This window comes from Nerophis ophidion, linkage group LG11, assembly GCF_033978795.1.
Source record: "Nerophis ophidion isolate RoL-2023_Sa linkage group LG11, RoL_Noph_v1.0, whole genome shotgun sequence".
NCBI classification, from domain to species: Eukaryota; Metazoa; Chordata; class Actinopteri; order Syngnathiformes; family Syngnathidae; genus Nerophis; species Nerophis ophidion.
In genome coordinates this window covers 36,392,828-36,412,274 of record NC_084621.1, presented here as the reverse complement: position 1 = coordinate 36,412,274, position 19,447 = coordinate 36,392,828, and the positions used below count along the sequence as shown (strand labels likewise).

The window sequence follows — 19,447 nt, the reverse complement described above, 5'->3', positions numbered from 1 at the left end:
GCTCTAAAGCCACGCCTCAGCCCTGGTTGAATGACGTCACTCGTGCAGCCAGGCGTGAATGCAGAAGAGCAGAGAGAAGATGGAAAAAGGACAGGATGCATGTGTCCTTTGCCATTTTTAGAGAAAGCCTGCTTTCCTTTCAGATGACTGTAAAAGCAGAGATGACTATATACAGTATCTATCTCAGATTATATCTTATAACTGTAACAACCCCAGAGTTCTGTTCAAAACTATTAACATTGTCATTGATGCTCCTAAATCTGTTGGTTTTGATGCTTCTTCTGAATTCTGTGAAAATTGGCTCCAATTTTTCCCTGACAAAATTGCGTCAACTAGAGCCAGTTTATCCCAGCCTTCATATGACCCTTCTGTTCCTCTGCATTTCTCTTCTGTTTTCCATCAGTTTGAGCCGGGGTTCTTTTCTTTTTTAAATGACACAGTTAGTCATATGAAACCCTCTGGTTCTCCTGCAGATGCCCTCCCACCTCGCCTGTTTAAGGAGGTATTTGCTACTATTGGATCAAGTGTCCTTAACATTATCAATAGTAGCCTCTCTTCTGGAATAGTTCCAGTAGAGTTTAAACATGCAGTGGTACGACCTCTACTTAAAAAACCAAGCCTCGACCCCTCTCTCCTCTCTAACCTTAGACCTATCTCTAATCTTCCATACATTTCCAAAATATTAGAGAAAGTTGTCTACAGTCAGTTGTTGCCCTTCTTAGAGGATAATGGTATCACTGAGTTGTTCCAGTCCGGTTTTAAAGCCCTCCACAGCACAGAGTCAGCGCTTCTAAAAGTTTTTAACGATATCCTCCTGTCAACTGATTCTGGCAAATATGTCGTCCCGGTGCTTTTAGAGCTGTCTGCTGCGTTCGACATCGTCGACCACACCACCTTAATCACTCGTCTTGAGAACTGTGGGGGTATTAAGAGCGCCGCCCTCAACTGGTTCCGGTCGTACCTAGCCGACAGGAGTTTTTGTGTAAAAATAGACAGTTTTATGTCTTCCACAGCTCCTCTACAACACGGGGTCCCCCAGGGCTCAATCCTTGCCCCAATCTTATCTGCGCTTTACCTTCTCCCCCTTGGTTCTATTTTTAGGAAGTATGGTATTGCATTTCATTTTTATGCCGATGATTGCCAGATCTATTTTCCCATGGCACAAAACAAAAAAGTTCAACGTCTCATTGACTGCCTACACGACATCAAAGCCTGGCTTTCAGCTAACTTCCTGAGTCTAAATGAAGACAAAACAGAAGTTATGTTGTTCGGTCCAAGTCGCTCTCCCTCCCCCAACGTTGATCTCGGCACTCTGACCCCGTATCTCAGCGACTGTGTCACAAACCTGTGGGTAAAGTTCGACTCAGATTTTATATTCGAAAAAAAAATCAGCAGCATCGTTCAAAAAAGCTTTTATCAATCACGCCAAATAGCGAAAGTGAAACCGCTTCTGTTAGGACATGACCTCGAGAAATTAATTCACACCTTTATCTCGAATCGTCTAGACTACTGCAATGCCCTGTATGTAGGCATTACCCAGGCCTCCCTCGCCCGCCTGCAGCTCGTGCAGAACTCTGCTGCTCGTCTGCTAACACAGACCCGCAGACGTGAGCACATCACCCCTATATTAGCGTCCTTTCACTGGCTCCCTGTGCGTTATCAAATCAATTTTAAACTCCTTCTATTTGCGCCAACATTTCTCTCCGACCTCTTTCAGCCTTACTGCCCCACTCGATCCCTAAGATCAGCCGATCAGCTGCTACTGACGGTCCCTGACACAAGGCTGAAGGTTAGAGGTGACAGAGCTTTCGCTGCTGCTGCTCCCAAGCTCTGGAACGACCTATCTCTGAGTGTTAGACAAGCCTCCTCTCTTCCTGTTTTTAAATCTCTCTTAAAAACATACTTTTATTCCTTGGCTTTTAACACTAAGTGATATCCATCCTGTAATGGCACCCCATTATACACCTGCTGTGAACCTGTTTTTATGTTTTTATGTTTTATTTATTTATTTTTTATCATGTTCTGTTTGTATTGTGTTGTTTGCTCGGTCTTCGTATTATCTTTTAACCTGCCCATTGTACAGCACTTTAGCTACCCCTGTGGTAAATTTTAAATGTGCTTTATAAATAAAGTTGATTTGATTTGATTTGATTTGATTTGTCTGTTAAACACATAGCTATGGGCTGCACTTTGGACACCCCGGTTGTAGGCTACGAGGAGCTAGCAAATACATAACAGCGGAGCTAAAAGTACACATGACATTTAAGCATATCAAATAATTATAGTTGCTTTTCACATACACAAAGTCGCCAAGACAGAAGTCTGATAGAAAGCATTCGGTAACAAACGTGTCCGCATCATTCAACTTTCTACAACATGAGCTTTATTTAACGAATTATTGTGGCCACCAGGTGTGGTAGAATGTCAAATTACTATTGTAAAAGTATCCGCTATAAGGTTAGTGTTTTTCTAGTATTTATGTCAATATAAATTATAAGCATATTTTGTCGCTTTCACCATATTGAATAATTTACTTGACTATCAGCTGACTTTTTTCTTAGATGTTTCTGAGAGTGATAGTACTACAAACACAGTCCCTTTTTCAGAAACAGAAGGGGGAGGAGGTGAGGGTGGATTCAGACTCCTTACAACAAAATCGACAATCATCCGACTCTGACACATTCCATAGTTTTAACATTTTTCAGGTAAAAACACAAAGTCAAGTTTAGAAGTGGTAATAAAATCATTGACTAGAAATGATGTGTTATTCAGAGACCAGACATTGAACAGACCCATCCTGATGGTGTTATTAATAGGCTTCGGTGTTGGCTTTAATTTGGAGAAGATAGGAATACGATTGTTTAGGTTAGCAGGGTGGCTAAGTTTCCCAATTGTTGCTCTCTTGGTTGTCACAACAGGAATGTAGAAGGTGCCATGATTTGATGTAGGCTTGACTGCTGTCAGGGCGCTTGCCGTAAGGGGGAATTGGAGTAGTTTTAACATTTTTCAGTAGGTAGAAAGTTATAACTAAATTTTATTTGAAAATAACGATTTTGCACATCGATAGTGGTTTAGTAGATTAATTTGGAATATGGAATAGGTGAGGTAACATCTGTGTAAAGTTTGTGATTTCATTGAGATGATCAATCAGGTACAGGGGAAAATGTATTTGCTGACTTGCGCTGACCATTACAGTGGTTGGCCGGAAGCAACCCCAACCTCAAAAGAGAACGCAAAATCAGTAATTAAATGGCTTGTTAATGGCCAAATAGCCCGACATTGTTTCCCCGAAAAGAGTAGGTCAGATAACGGCACCCATTTTAAAAATGTTCACTTAGCCTTGGTCGAAAAAGCTCTCGGACTAAAACACAGGTTCGGTTTGGTGTACCATCCTCAGTCCCAAGGTAAGGTCAAGGGAATGAACCAAAACATCAAGACAAAATTGGCTAAAATCTGTGCACAGACCAAATTGAAGTGGGTTGACGGGTTACCATTGGCTTTAATGACCATTCGAACGTCCATGAACAAAACTGGTTTTTCACCCTATGAACTGCACACAGGTCAGCCCTTCCCAGGTCCAGCCACCACCCTGGAAGGAGGAATCAGCCTAAAAACAAAATGGTACGTTGAGCAAATTCAGAATTTGTGTAATAATTTCTCTGCACAGATTCGTGGGCAACAATCCACCCCTCAAGGAACCCTTCCGCCCGTTGAGTGGGTCAAGATCAAGGTCATCAAGCGCAAGTGGACGGAGCTCAGATAGACCGGTCCCTTCAAGGTCGTGGAACGGACGTCCCACGCCCTTCGACTGGTGGGTAAACGGGACACCTGGTACCACCTCTCCCTTTGCACTCCTGCTGAAGAACCTGACAGATCTCCAGCAGATGTCATTGCCGACATCGCCACATCACCTGCCCCACTCATCCCCCTAGCAGCGCCTTTTGAGCCTGAGGCATCTAAAGAAGAACGGGAGCAGGCAGAAGACTCACTGGTAGCCACTGAAGGGGGTGATGTGCTTGTAACCTCTCCCCCCAGGTCATAGAAGAGCGAGGCTTTAGTAACTTACACACATTGTCTCCCAGCCCAGAAGAAGACGCCGAGAGAGATCTACCGTTGAGCTACCGTCTACCGTCGTGTAGATCTACCAGATCTGCTCAACTTCTGTATCATATATCCAAAGCTATCATATATCCTTACTTGAGACCAGCCTATGTACTCAATATTATACAACTTCTCTTACTTGTTTTCAGCATAACTATTGGTGTCGTTACAATAAGTGAAATGTTTGATGTTGATCCCCGTTTCGTTACCTGAATTACCCTGATTTTGATAGACGGAAGGCAGGATGTTACACCCAGCAGTATTCCCTGACAGACTGGTACTTAGCCTTGTTCGAATGTCCTTGTGCCTCAGTCCTTCCTTCCTCAGTCCTTCCTTCCTGACGACAGTGACTATCTAGGAGGAGTGTAAGGGGCTCCTTTTGATTTGATGAGAACCCCTGATAGTGTTTACTTTGATGCAATAGGGCAACCAAGGGGGGTCCCCGGACAACATAAATTGTGGTGTGAATCCTGTGCAGGTTTCGAGAACCTTCCTATCATTGGTGCTATTTTCCCTGTGACTGCTACTAAAAATGTAGAACGCATTAACTATGTTTTTTATAATCGGTTGAGACTGACCAATCTGACTCGTGACGCTGTTGAGGGACTTGTTGAACAACTTGCCCCGGCCTCCCTCATGGCCATCCAGAACCGCATAGCCCTTGACCACATCCTAGCCAAGGAAGAAGGTGTGTGTGCAATGTTTGGTGACCAATGTTGTACCTTCAATCCTAAAAACACCGCCCCCGATGGCTCGGTCCAGAGGGCCTTAGAGGGCCTCCAAGCCCTGTCTAAGGAACTTACTGAAGTGTCCGGAGTCTCTGACCCCTTCAAAGATTGGCTTCAAGGCACTTTTGGCAGATGTACTGACCTAATTAAGTCTGTCCTGGTCTCCTTTGCAGTTTTCTTGGCCAATCTAGCTCATGGGGTTGCTTTATCGCACCTTGTGCTAGGTCTCTATGCACCCGCATCATTGTTAGAGCCGTAGAAGGTCAACCCCACCCTGTTTCTGGGTTTGCTATGTCTCTGAAGGGGGTCAAGCAAAGTGATGACTTTCGAGAATTGCTTGTTTCCCTCGCTGACCATGACGACTTTGATGTGGACTCCATCCATCCATCTCCCATGTAACTAGGCTTTTATTTTAGTGCTTGCTAAAACTTTAATGTGGGGCAGGTGCTTTAGAAGTTTTGTAATTGTGTTAGAGATCTTGTGTAGAAGATTGGCGGGGATATATATCTTTTTAAATCCTAGTCATATTTGAAAACAGCTAAGTGGTGGGCATGTGTAGACCTTGAAGCTTGGAATGTAACTAGCAGCCATAACACCCTTCTTATCTCAAATGTCCCAGGCTTAGAAGGAGAATAGATATGTTGATTCGCTCTGGAGGGAGAGGAAAGGAGGGGAGGGGGGGGAGCGAAATAGTGTAAAAGGCAGGACTTCCATAGGATAGGATAGGATAGGTTTTTATTGTCATTGCACAATAAAGGCCGATGCGATTTTAATGTGTCGTGCATAGATTTGGTCTCCCAAAGCTTTGGAATAAAGGTCAAAATAAGCTACTCTGTCTGGGATTCATTTAAAACCAGCGTATGTGTCATCAAAAAAACCTGGGGGTTGACCAGCAGAAGATCTGGTCCGAACGCAACAATATACAGGTTGTTTGTATTTTAATCCGTCAAGTAATGTGCTTTTTTTAATCACTCACAGAAGCAATTAATGTAGAAACGTACATTACATTAATTAATATATATTTATACTGTACTCAACATATAACAGCGGACTATAGTTTTACCTTTTTTAACAATTGCTCTAATGTATGTATAGTTCTATTGTGCAGGTTGTTTGTATTGGCAATTATTAAAGTATTTTCTATTGACCCACAGAAAGAAAGTGATGCTTAATTTGTTGCATGCAGTTACATAAATGCTGCAGGATTTGAAAACATAAATGCAAAATAAAAAGTGCTGCAAATGCCAAAAATCCACCCTTTTGTTCTGTCCCGTGAACATGCAGCATTTATTTCATGCTGTTTGTGGGGTTTTTTTGTTAAATGCAGCATTTATTGCTTCTGTGTTTTATTTGTAACATTAATGTGATTGCAGCATTTTAAATTGCGACATTTTACTCTTGCATTTGTTTAGGCTTTAGGGTTTTTGTCTTTACAGTATTTGGTTCTGAATTATTTTCTGTGTTTAAAGCGTCTGGGCATTGCTATGTGTTTGCTCCTATCAGCCGCTGTATTTATTTTGTGGGGGAAAAGCTGAAATGTTGAAATTGACTGATTGATTGATTGAGAAGTTCATTGACATCTTAAAGAATTGAATCCATGTAATGCTTTAAAAAGGCAAATGGATGGCACAAAAAGCCAAAAGGCTTGTTTCAATTGTGGACCATTAAATATTCATCACATTTTATACATTAAATAATAAAGGGTATACAACCTGTAACATGTATATAAACAATTAGTATCCATCCTTTTTTCTACCGCTTATCCCCTTTGGGGTTGCAGGGGGCGCTGGTGCCTATCTCAGCTACAATTGGGCGGAAGGCGGCCAACACCCTGGACAAGTCGCCACCTCATCGCAGGGCCAACACAGATAGACAGACAACATTCACACTCACACTCACACACTAGGGCCACATTCCTTATCACTGCTAATTATATACACGTAATTTAAACATAACTGTGTTCATAAGAACTGATGAGGTCATTTTAGTTTGTGCAAGGACAAAGTGAAGGTCTAGAGCAGGGGAAGGGAACCTGTGGCTCTCAGCCAGATGTGGCTCTCAGCCAGATGTGGCTCTCAGCCAGATGTGGCTCTTTTGATGACTGCAATGGCTTTTAGATAAATCTGAGCTGACATTGCTTAACACGATAAGTAATGAATAATTCCGCTGGTAATCACAGTGTTAAAAATAACGTTCAAAATATAAAACATTCTCATGGATTTTAATCCATCCATCCGTTTCCTACCGCACCTGTTCAAAAAGTCGCATTAATGGTAAGAAGTACTTTATTTATTATTGGTTAGCTTCAGAATAACAATGTTATTAAAAATAATAAGTGACTTATTATACTCCAAAAATGTTGGACAAAATATTATATGGCTCTCACGGAAATACATTTTTTAAATAATTGGCTTTCATGGCTCTCTCAGCCAAAAAGGTTCCCGACCCCTTATTTATTTTTTACCTTGGAATACAATAAAATAGTGTTGTTTTGTATTTGAACGGTAAACAAATGGAGGGTTGGATGGATGTTTTGCATTTGCGTTGCTCTTCGCGGACAGTAGGTGGCGCTGTGTACAATTATTACAACTCATTGCCATTTATTTCCAAGCAAGGAAAACAGCGAACAACAAGGGAGGTGAAGACGCAGGCACATCGTGGTCCAGCTAAACGATTTTTGCTTATTCCCCCCAAAATACTTTGACGAAAGTCCTGAGTTGTGTAAGTTATGTTGTCGGCTGTTGGGGTTATGTAGTCACATTGACTCTATTTGAAGCCTGTTTGTCGCCAGTGTCTGGTGTTTGCAAGGATTAGCGAGATGGCCTGCTTGCTAGCTACTTTTTTTTTTCCGTAAACCATTGGTTTGTTTGGAACGTGAAGCCTGTTTGGAACGACTGAGGTTCAGTCAAGAAAAGTCATTTCCACGCATCGGATACACCACAACGTTTTTATTATGATGGTAGCCTGGAAACAGTGGGTGTGTGTAATGGCGGATGGGGACTTGTGCATGTGACGTCATCAATGCACCATGTTCTGTTTTTTCACAGACTGTGTGGAGGACGCCGAGTTTGTTATATCGTGACGAGAAATGCAATAAGTGGATGTTACGATGAATGTTAGCAATATTTTCTTTAATGGACATTTCCGGGTTTGCATGTACCTACGTTTTTGGGGGGGGCTGCACAGTTATTGTTGATGATTTATCAATATAGAAATCACGTTTATTCACCATGACTAACTAATTAGTTGGATAACTAATTAGTTAGTCATGGTGAATAATAATTAGTTATAATAACTAATTATAAATTATAAAAATAACTAATTATTAGTTATTTTTATTGTATTTTAAGCAGCGGTATGTTAGCAAGGCTTTTTTTTTTTTAAAGTAAACTTAAAAAAAAACTTAAATAATGAAATAAAATTGACGTACCTAAAAATAAGCAGAGGTGGGTAGAGTAGCCAGAAATTGTACTCAAGTAAGAGTACTGTTACTTTAGAGATTTATTACTCAAGTAAAAGTAAGAGTAGTCACCCAAATATATACTTGAGTAAAAGTAAAAAGTATGTTGTGAAAAAACTACTCAAGTACTGAGTAACTGATGAGTAACCTGATTGTTTAATGATTACGGCAACAAATAACGCACAAAAACATAAAAAAACAATTAGCAAATTCAGAGCCAGTAATATCTCTTAAGCAACTAAAACAATAATATATATTAAATAATAGTACATTAAAATAAAAAAAATTAAGGCACATTGAGCCACAATAACTTAACAGCACCATAGGCTTAGTAGGCATTCATTGATTGATTAAATAATTGAAACTTGTATTAGTAGATTGCACAGTACAGTACATATTCCGTACAATTGACCACTAAATGGTAACACCCCAATAAGTTTTTCAACGTTTATCAATTACTTAATAAATTACCAAGTGGGTGATCTACCTCATATATACATATACGTACACACACATATCATATATATATATATAGAAATATATATATATATACATACATTTATATATACAGTATATAATTTATATTTATTTAATTTGCCGTTTTTGTTGACATGTTAAAGGTGTTTTAATGAATATACATACATGATGTTTAACACATAGATTCCTGTCTTTCATGAAGACAAGAATATAAGTTGGTGTATTACCTGATTCTGATGACTTGCATTGATTGGAATCAGACAGTGCTGATAACGTCCACGTTTTCAAATGGAAGAGAAAAAAAGTTCCTCTTTTCTGTCTAATACCACATAAAAGTCGTTGGTTTTTGGGATCTTATTCGTCCAGCTTCCATATTCGTTTAAATACACTTTACAAGAAATACATTGGCGGCAAACTCCGTAGCTTGCTAGGTTGTTTGCTCTGGCTTTCGGACTCTTATTTTGTTAGCGCAGGCGCGATGGAGCGGCACTTTGATTGTGAAGATAGGAACTGTGCGATCAGTCTTTAGGCTTTTGACGGGAAGTACTGTTGAAATAAAAAGTGTCTTTTTTCCTTTACACTTTTGATTGATTGATTGAAACTTGTATTAGTAGATTGCACAGTACAGTACATATTCCGTACAATTGATCACTAAATGGTAACACCCCAATAAGTTGTTCAACTTGTTTAAGTCGGGTCATGTAACCACCTGGCTCTGTTTGTTTGGTCAACGTCACCAGTGACTTTGTATACTATATTACTTTGAAGGTCTGTCATAAACCGAAACAAACATTAACAGATCAATAAAAAAAGGAGCGAGTAGTGAGCTGAATGTAGATACATGGAGCGGAGTAATAAAAGTAGCATAAAAACTACTCGTAGAAGTACAATTTATCCCAAAAGTTACTCAAGTAGATGTAACGGAGAAAATGTAGCGCGTTACTACCCACCTCTGGAAATAAATATACCATTGCATAATGAAAACAGAAAAATATTCATTGGCACATACTTATGTGCATATTAAGGCTCATTCCACAAGCAATACTCTGTGCTTCTCACAGTAGTAATAGTGGTTCAATGATGTATGAGTGTATATATTAGGACGGTCTAATGATTAAAAAAAAAATCTGAGTAATCAGTGTTGATGATTAATGCAATATTTTTTTGGATTAATCACAAGATACTTTTATTTTTAACAGCCCTGATATTAATTTATTTGTGTGTATATGTATGTATGTAGAAATATATATTTCAAATGGCAGGTGGCTAATTCCCCAATCAACACATTAAAAAAATAATGTAGAATGTAATTATAGATTGAATAACAGATGCAAACACTCTATGTTAGAAAATGTGTAAAAATAGAGTGTAAGTGAGGAGTAAAATACACAAAAAAGGACATACATGGGTAGGGGTGTAACAGTACGTTTATTTGTATTGAACCGTTTCGGTACGGGGTTTTCGGTCCGGTTCGGAGGTGTATCGAACGAGTTTGTAAGCTAATGTCTTAACAAGCTGCTCTGCTTTCTGCCTCTGTCTGAGCACCCACCATTGTCGCGTCCACACAACCACCTGATTGGTTATATACAAAACTAATCAGCAGTACGTATTCGCATGTTCTCAATGCTTCAGCGTCGAGCAGATATGTGTTTAGCAGCGGACATCGTGCTCTCCCCAAATGATAAAAAACACTTCCTAGTCACAACTACTTCTAGCATCACTATGAGCCCGTTGACCTTCTAGAAACTTAAATTGCAGCTCAGCTCGCTCGCAGTTCTGGCTTGAGGTAAAGGCTAATTAGCTTTTAGCGTAACGTTAGCTCACTTTGCTGTGTGTGGGTGTGTGTGTGTGCGCGTGTGTGTGTGTTAGGGGCAGCAAAGCCTTGTCTGTGTTATTTCACATGAACTAACATGAAGTCCATGATGTTCCAGGGATGAATAGTCTCTCCTATTGCCATTGTAGTATTTTTTCAGCTATAGTTATATTAATCATTAGTAATGTAGCAGCCTAGTTTTGATTGGCAGGGTCCCTGCTATCACATGTGGACAAAAATACAACATTTACATAATAAAAGTCAACTACAGGCTTCCCAAATGCTGTAATAAATTAAGCATGATGAGTTGATTTGAAACTAGTTAATGTTGCACTTTTTATATGTAGAAGAAAGATTTTGTCATTTTATTTAATCAAAGCAACAACTTGAGGCAGTTTAATGGGGATTAACATGGGCAGAATTATTTTCGTGTTCCCAATGTTGAAAGGATAAAGCCATTGTTTACAAATTTAGTAAATAACCAAAAAATGTTTATTTTGTTGTTTTCTTACTGTACCGAAAATGAACCGAACCGTGACCTCTAAACCGAGGTACGTACCGAACCAAAATTTTTGTGTACCGTTACATCCCTATACATGGGCCATTGTGACATTCTATGCTTTACAGATGGTTAAAGATAGGTCAGTATACTGTTATATATGTTATATAACTAAGCGATGCTTTCTGAAAACATAAGCAAGTGTACAATATACCACATAGCTAAATTACAAATTTTATGGATTTTTTTTATATTCAACAAAAAAAAGTTAGTTCATAGCACCGTTCCTCATCGCTACACTTCTTTTGCCTTCTTAAAACCTCTCGAAACAAAAATTTGCGTTTTTATGTCTTGAATCAAATCTGCCCATGTGCAGTAAGATGCAATAGTCCATTTTGAGAGAAGGGCGAGCTGTCAAAACTATCATAATTAAGCTTGTTTGTGTATTGTATTTAAATTACACAAATTAAGACCACAAATAAATGTTTTACCGAGAAGGAAACTTTTGATATTATTTTTATAAAGCATTCAGGGCGAGATTTCTAGCTAATGATAAGTTTACAGCGTTCACTGGCCATGACTCCGCTAGCCATGATTCCTGCTAGGCAGCATGATGCGCTGCATTTGTCGAGTAGACTGTGGCACTGACATGCGTACACTTCCTATCTTTCATTTTAATGTGAATGCTAGCACAGCTACACGCACAAGATTACCTGCAAAACTGAAAAACCGCGGCCCATTAATGGGAATTGTTCACGAAGAGCCTGTACTATACTGCGTACTTTTGGACAACTAATTTATATATATATATATATATATATATATACATATACATACATACATACATACATACATACAGTGGGGCAAAAAAGTATTTAGTCAGCCACCGATTGTGCAAGTTCTACCACTTAAAATAATGACAGAGGTCTATAATTTTCATCATAGGTACACTTCAACTGTGAAAGACAATATGTGAAAAAAAATCATAGAATTCCCATTGTAGGAATTTTAAATAATTTATTTATAAATTATGTTGGAAAATAAGTATTTGGACAACCATTCAAAGCTCTCACTGATGGAAGGAGGTTTTGACTCAAGATCTCACGATACATGGCCCCGTTCATTTTTTCCTTAACACGGATAAATCGTCCTGTCCCCTTAGCAGAAAAACAGCCCCAAAGCATGATGTTTCCACCCCCATGCTTCACAGTAGGTTTGGTGTTCTTTGGGTGCAACTCAGTATTATTTTTTCTCCAAACACGACGAATTGAGTTTATACCAAAAAGTTCTATTTTCGTTTCATCTGACCACATGACATTCTCCCAATCCTCTGCTGTATCATCCATGTACCCATCCATCCATCCATCCATTTTCTACCGCTTATTCCCTTTCGGGGTCGCGGGGGGCGCTGGCGCCTATCGCAGCTACAATCGGGCGGAAGGCAGGGTACACCCTGGACAAGTCGCCACCTCATCGCAGGGCCAACATAGATAGACAGACAACATTCACACTCTCATTCACACACTAGGGCCAATTTAGTGTTGCCAATCAACCTATCCCCAGGTGCATGTCTTTTACCCATTTTGGTATAAACTCAACTTGTCGTGTTTGGAGGAAGAAGAAAACTGAGTTGCATCCCAAGAACACCACACCTACTGTGAAGCACGGGGGAGGAAACATCATGCTTTAGGGCTGTTTTTCTGCTAAGGGGACAGGACGACTGATCCGTGTTAAGGAAAGAATGAATGGGCCCATGTACTGTGAGATTTTGAGCCAAAACCTCCTTCCATCAGTGAGAGCTTTGAATGGCTGACCAAATACTTATTTTCCACCATAATGTACAAATGAATTATTAAAAATTCCCACTATGTGAATTCCTGGATTTTTTTTCACATTCTGTGTCTCACAGTTGAAGTGTACCTATGATGAAAATTACAGACCTCTGTCATGATTTTAAGTGGAAGAACTTGCACAATTGGTGGCTGACTAAATACTTTTTGCCCCACTGTGTATGTATATATATATATATATATATATATATATATATAAATAATTGGCCAAAAATATGCCGTTTTTGCATCAGATATTGTGTTGTGCCTTTGAGAAATGGCTAGATATGGTGTCACTTGGTGCAGGTTTGCTGTTACTGTCGTCGCAACTTTGGGCACTTCTGCTCTCTATTCTATTCTGTGGACCTTGGAGGTTTGGCATGCGTGACGTCCGCTCTGTGAAGTATTTACAGCGCTTCACTTTTTCCACATTTTGTTAACAGCATTTTTGCCAAAATGGAATAAATTAAGTTTTGTCCTCAAAATTATACAGATAATACCACATAATTAAAATCTAAAATGCTTTTTCTTTAATTCAATTAAAAAAAATCACATGTACATAAGTATTTACAGCGTTTGCTCAGTACTCTGTTGATGCATTTTGGGAGTTATTACAGCCTCAAGTTTATTTGAAAACAATGTCACAAGCTTGGCACACCTGTCGGGCAGTTTCGCCCAGTCCTCTTTGCAGCACCTCTCAAGCGCTGTCAGATCGGTTTAGAAGCCTTGGTTTTCATCCAGGCCGTCGCTGTCGTTCCCGCTATCTTCCTGCTGCTGAAAATCATCCCCACAGCATGAAGCTGCCACCCCTACGCTTCACTATTGGGATGGTATCGGTTGTGTTGATGAGCGGTGCCTGGTTTCCTCCAAACATGACGCCTGGCATTCCCGCCTAACAGTTCAATCTTTATCTAATCAGACCAGAGCATTTGTATTTCTCATGGTCTGAGAGTCTTTCAGGCACACATTAGCAAACTTTTATGAGGGAATGGCTTCCAACCGGCCACTATGCCATACTGGCCTGATTGGTGGTTTGCTGTAGAGATGGTTGTCCTCCCGGAAGGTTCTCCTGTCTCCACAGAGAAATGCTGTATCTCTGACAAAGTGACCATCGGGTTCTTGGGCACCTCCCCGACTAGACAAATATGAATGCGGCCATGTACAGAGACAGCCTGGATAAAAATCAACACTTCCCATCCAACTTGATGGAGTTTGGCAAGTACTGCAAAGAGAAATAGGCAAAACTGGCCAAAGATAGGTGTGCCAAGCTTTTGGAATTGTATTCAAACAGACTTAGACTTTCACTTCTTTTATTGTCATTCAAATTTTAACTTTACAGTACGGATAAGAACAACATTTTGTTGCATTAGCTGGTTGTAGTGCAGAGTAAAAGAGCAATAAAGTGCAGAGTGTTTGCATTTACATAGGAAGGTGCTGATATAGATACTGTACAGATAAATATATTGCACTTTTGCATATGCAACCACGTTTATGGATGTATGTCATATTGTCTGTATAGTCCAGCAAGGTAACCCATTTTGTGGGGTGAGGTGATTATTTTGATGCGTTCATGAGTTTTATGGCTTGAGGGAAGAAGCTGTTACAAGGCTGTGGAACCTCCTTTCAGAGTCCAGCAGTGAAAACAGTCCTTGGTGGGTGTGGGAGGCGTCTCTACTGATTTTCTGAGCCCTGGTCAGGCAACGGCTTTTTGCGATCACCCGGATAGGAGGAAGAGGAATCCTGATTATCTTTTTCGCCATCCTCACCACTCTCTGCAGACTTTGAGGTACTGCTGGCTCCAGTACAGACAGAGATGCAGTTGGTCAGTAGGCTCTCTAACGTGCCTCTGTAGAATGTGGTGAGAATAGTGGGTTGGGTGCTTATCTGCACTTCCAGGAACTTGGTGCTGCTTACCTTCTCCACTGATGTGCTGTTGATGAAGAGTGGAGTGGGGCTGGGCTGGTTCCTCCTGAAGTCGATGATTATCTCTTTGGTCTTGTCAATGTTCAGGACCAGGTTGTTGCTTCTGCACCAATCAACCAGATGTTTCACCTCCTCCCTGTAGTGTCATCCGCATACTTCATAATGTGATTAGTAGTGGACCTGGCGCAGCAGGCATGGGTCATCGGTTTGAACAGCAGCGGACTCAGGACACAGCTCTGAGGGGAGCTGTTGCTCAGGGAGATGGCAGTGGAGGTGTTGTCGCCACTTTCACAGACTGGGGTCTGTCTGTGAGGAGGTCAAACAGTCAGTTGCATTGGGGGTCGCTGAATCCAAGAGGCGCCAGTTTGCTCACCAGGTGCTGCGGGATGATTCTGTTGAACGCCGAGCTGAAGTCCAGAAACATCTGCATGTGTGTGTCCTTCCTTTCCAGATGTTCTAAGCTCAGGTGGAATTCAGAGGAGGTGGTGTCCTCTGTGAAACGGTTAGGGTGATAAGCAAACTGGTACGGGTCGAATGTAGTGGTGGTGGTGGTGGTGGTCGGATGGGGGGGTCTAGAGACAATGTTTTCCTTTACCATCCTCTTGGAGCACTTCCTTATGATGAGGGTGAGTGCCACGGGACGATAATTATTGAGGGAGGAGATTGTGGGTTTTTTAGACACTGGAATGATTACTTGAGGTTGTCAATCCTTATATACATGCATTTTTTTGTTTCTTCTTTTTTTTAATAAATTATAAAATTAAAAAGAAACATTCCCATTGCAGGCGAGCGATGGTGGATGAGGGTAAAGGTGGAGTGTCTTTAGGGCTGGTCAGTTAGTCACATTTCCTGGACTGAGCTCGACCTGGTTTGGGGCCGGCAGTGTGCGTGTCTGGAAAGCAGCGAGGTGTGCTGCATGGGAGAACACCAACAGGAATGTCCTGGATTGGCGACCACTGCGCCTGGTTGTGACCACCAAAAACCACCGCACTGTCACCCTCTGCTCTCAACGTTACGACTCACTCTTACATGTGTTGTCTGTTGCAAAAGTTAATACCAGCCACTTGTTTGCTCGTCATGCAGCCATCTTAATTAAACCTTAATCTTTCGTTCCCTACCTGGTGGTTGGCTGATTGTTGGTTGTGAAAGTGCTTGATATGAATGTTACTATCGCATAAGACTATCCTAATTTTTGATTAAAATTGTATTAATCTTGCAGCCAACGTCTGTGTTGTGGATGCAGTATTGGGGTGATACTGTTATAAAATCAGAGCAGTATATACACCATTGAATACAAGGTTGTTGTTAATCTGTGTTTTGTGATGGTGTACCCTTTTGGTCCCTCATATGTGGTAACTTCTCTTTTCTATTGTGTGAGAGTTACACTTGAAAATACTGTACAATGAATAGAATTGAGTTTTGTCCATTTTGTTGTGAGTATGAATTGTAGGATGTAATGTGTGGAGTTTACAGAAATGCTGCATTGGAGACAGAATTGTATATAGATTTGAATAGTTGTTTATCTATATGAGCAGTTATATGGTGCACAGTTAGCCGATCTAGCTCAAGCATACCTGTGACCCTTATAAGGACAAGTGGTATAGGAAATGGAGGAAATTCGAAACATAGACTCGGGTTCTTTTTCGCCTTGAAATATATGCTTCCAGAGAGCTGCTGTTTAATGGGCTTTATTATAGAACACGCTCGTGTACTGTCACAATTCTTGGGGATGTTTTCCAGTTCTTATGTTGCCCGCCGACCGCCCGGATTCAGCTGAGATAGGCTCCAGCACCCCCTGCCACCCCAAAACGGACAAGCGGTAGGAAATGGATGGATGGATGTTGCTGTAATGATGCTGCAGCAATGGGAATGAAGGGCTCCTTTGTTGTGTACTCTATTCTTGGACAACTTCCGGATGGCTCGTCAATCTTGGATGGAGGATTGTACCACTGAGGCTATGACAGAGTTCTCTGTTGACGGGAACATTTTGGGGAAAGTTGGTTGCATCTGAAGGCATTTTCCATCTGCATATTTGACAATAATGGTGTGATTGACAGGAATGTTATTGATCCACTTTAGGTTTTAACATAACATAAATCATCTTGTGGTGAGACATTGTCCACACAAGTTGTTCCTCTTACCATTTTGAGCTTTGGAGTGTCACACATTTTTAGACCCTTTTCTTGTCTAATGAAAATCCTCAGATGGCATTTCTTATGAGGTTCTGTGGTGACATTGGAATGGTAGGAAGCGCAGAGCTGAAAGCTCTTTTGGGAATAATGCTATTCTATACCCTTTTGTCTGCAGGTGCTGTTGTTTGTGCTTCAGCATGGCAGTCGTCATCCGTTTACAGGGATTGAGGATTGCTGCTGGTTCTCAGGATATTCGCAAGTTCTTCACCGGCCTCAAAATTCCAGACGGCGGAGTACACATAATTGGCGGGGAGAGGGAAGAAGCTTTTATTATTTTTGCTTCTGATGAAGATGCGAGGAGAGCCATGACCCGATCAGGGGGTCAAATTAGGGGGGGGCGTGTTACTTTGCTGCTCAGTAGCAAAACCGAGATGCAGACTTTACTTGAAAAAAGCGCAAAAAAGGTGGAGACAATTCAAAAGAGCCACAATGAAGACAATGGCAGGCATGCCCGACGATCCATGGACTCTGACGCAAGCACAAGAGCAGCAAGTCGATGTGAGATCGCCCCCCCGACCCGCCAAAAGAGATCCTCATCAAATGACAAGTCTACCTGGGTTTTTCTCAAAGGACTGCCATACACTGTGACTGAAAGAGATCTTTATGAGTTTTTCAATGGTTTACGTATCGTTAACATGACTCTGATGAAAAATCAGGCCGGAAAAAACAACGGGATGTGTCTAGTAAAATTTTTCAGCTATGAGGAAGTACAGGAAGCCCTGAAAAAGGATAGGGAGTACATTGGTTCTCGCTATGTGGAGGTTAGTTCAACATGCGAACAGGATTGGCTGCGGACAGATGGCCAGCATGAAAGACGAGCATCACCGTTACAGGTTCCACTGAATTTTCAACATAATATGAGGTCCCAATCTCCTACAGGTCAGATGAGGCGCTCCTCATCCTCTCGTGAGGAGTTCTGTGTTCTCGTGGAAAATCTGTCTTTTGCAGTAGAGAAAGAAGACATGAAAAGACTATTTCGCCACGCAAACCTTGCGGATGACCAGATCTTGTTTGTTACCGCAGATGATCGCAAAACTAGGTCTGCTTTTGTGCTGTTCAAGACCCTGCGAGAGTACCGTGAGGCAACAGCCCAGGAGAAAAAATCCTTTTTTAATCGATGGATTCATACCCGCTCCATTTCAAGAGAAAAAATGATATCTATTTTGGAGAAAAATAGTACCAGTGTCAGCCCTTCTGAAAACACACAAAGGTTTAATGGAAGTCCACCATCTTTCCCCAGACATCCTGACATGCAGAAGGTGTGCCTGTATGTACAGAATCTTCCCTACGATGTACGGAAAGTTGAGGTTATGGACTTCTTCCTTGGGTTCAGCATCACAGAAGATGATGTGCTCCTCCTACATGACAATACAGGCGCAGGAATCGGGAAAGCCTTGGTTGTCTTTCCTTCTGAGTCAGCAGCCATGGGCGCCCTCACTCTCAATGGACAGCGATATCTTGGTGCGGAGGTTGCCCTCGAATGTATATCAAAGGCCCAGATGCGGCAATTGAGCACTGAGCCACCTGCGTTTCAAAGTCCACAGAGAAGATTTGATCAGTTCTCTGGGGCTGGTGCCAGCGAGTACCCTGACTTCAAAGATCTTCCTGCTGATATGCCTATGAATGCTGGGCCTCAAGGCCAAAGAGGTTATGATGTGTCATATGGAGACTACAGGGTCTCACTTGACAGAGGCAATGGTTGTCATGTTAGCGGTGGTCTACAAGAGCAGCGTTTCAGTGGTCCTACCTGTGTAAAGTTGTCTAATTTACCATTCCAAGTAAAAATGGAAGAAATCTATGATTTTTGCCATGGGTATCGTATCATCCCTGGGTCGGTGTCATTGCAGTACGACAAGAGTGGATTAACTAAAGGTACTGCAACTGTGGTATTTGAGACCCGGCAGGAGGCTGCAGTAGCAATTAAGGAGCTGAGTGGAAGGCCAGTAGGTGCTCGAAAAATCCAACTGAAGTTTGTGTGAAAGTAACATGGGTTTTTGACATTAGGCAGGCTCAAGTGTTGTTCTTGTTTGAACCCCATAAATTGTTTTTTGATGGGAAACATTTTTTTTTATTTTCTTGCTGTATGCTGTGATTATTTTTGCTGAATTTCCCCCAGGGATCAATAAAAGACTTTGTATTTTATTCTTTTTTATTATTAGAAACTATTGTTTTACTGTCATTGTATTTTTGGGGGAAGTCAAAGCTGTCGCCTGTAAAAAAAAAAATAAAAAAAATAAAAATGCAATTCCTATTTTACATACATTGAATTTAATTTGATTTAGTTGTGGTACTGTTTGTATATTATACAATGTCCCTAACTGTATGTTTAATACTGTTCTGTCATTAAAAATACATCAAACTCACAAGTATGTTTCTGTTTGCCTCAGTAAAATAAGTCTTCGGAAAGCATAAAGGGTAACTGAAT

The 19,447-nt window shown here is 41.0% G+C and overlaps 1 protein-coding gene across 1 annotated transcript; it reads left to right on the top strand.

The window, feature by feature from the left end:
• Positions 1-7,426: 7,426 nt before the first annotated feature.
• On the top strand, positions 7,427-19,164 carry LOC133561996 (RNA-binding protein 12B-like). Its single transcript, XM_061915766.1, has 2 exons — positions 7,427-7,550; positions 17,138-19,164. The coding sequence occupies exon 2, from the start codon at positions 17,160-17,162 to the stop codon at positions 18,999-19,001; it is 1,842 nt and encodes a 613-aa protein (XP_061771750.1). The 5' UTR covers positions 7,427-7,550; positions 17,138-17,159; the 3' UTR covers positions 19,002-19,164.
• The last annotated feature ends 283 nt before the right edge of the window (positions 19,165-19,447 follow it).

Excerpts from the sequence above, each read along its gene's own strand:
- LOC133561996 (XM_061915766.1), top strand. The coding sequence starts at position 17,160 with ATGGCAGTCGTCATCCGTTTACAGGGATTGAGGATTGCTGCTGGTTCT.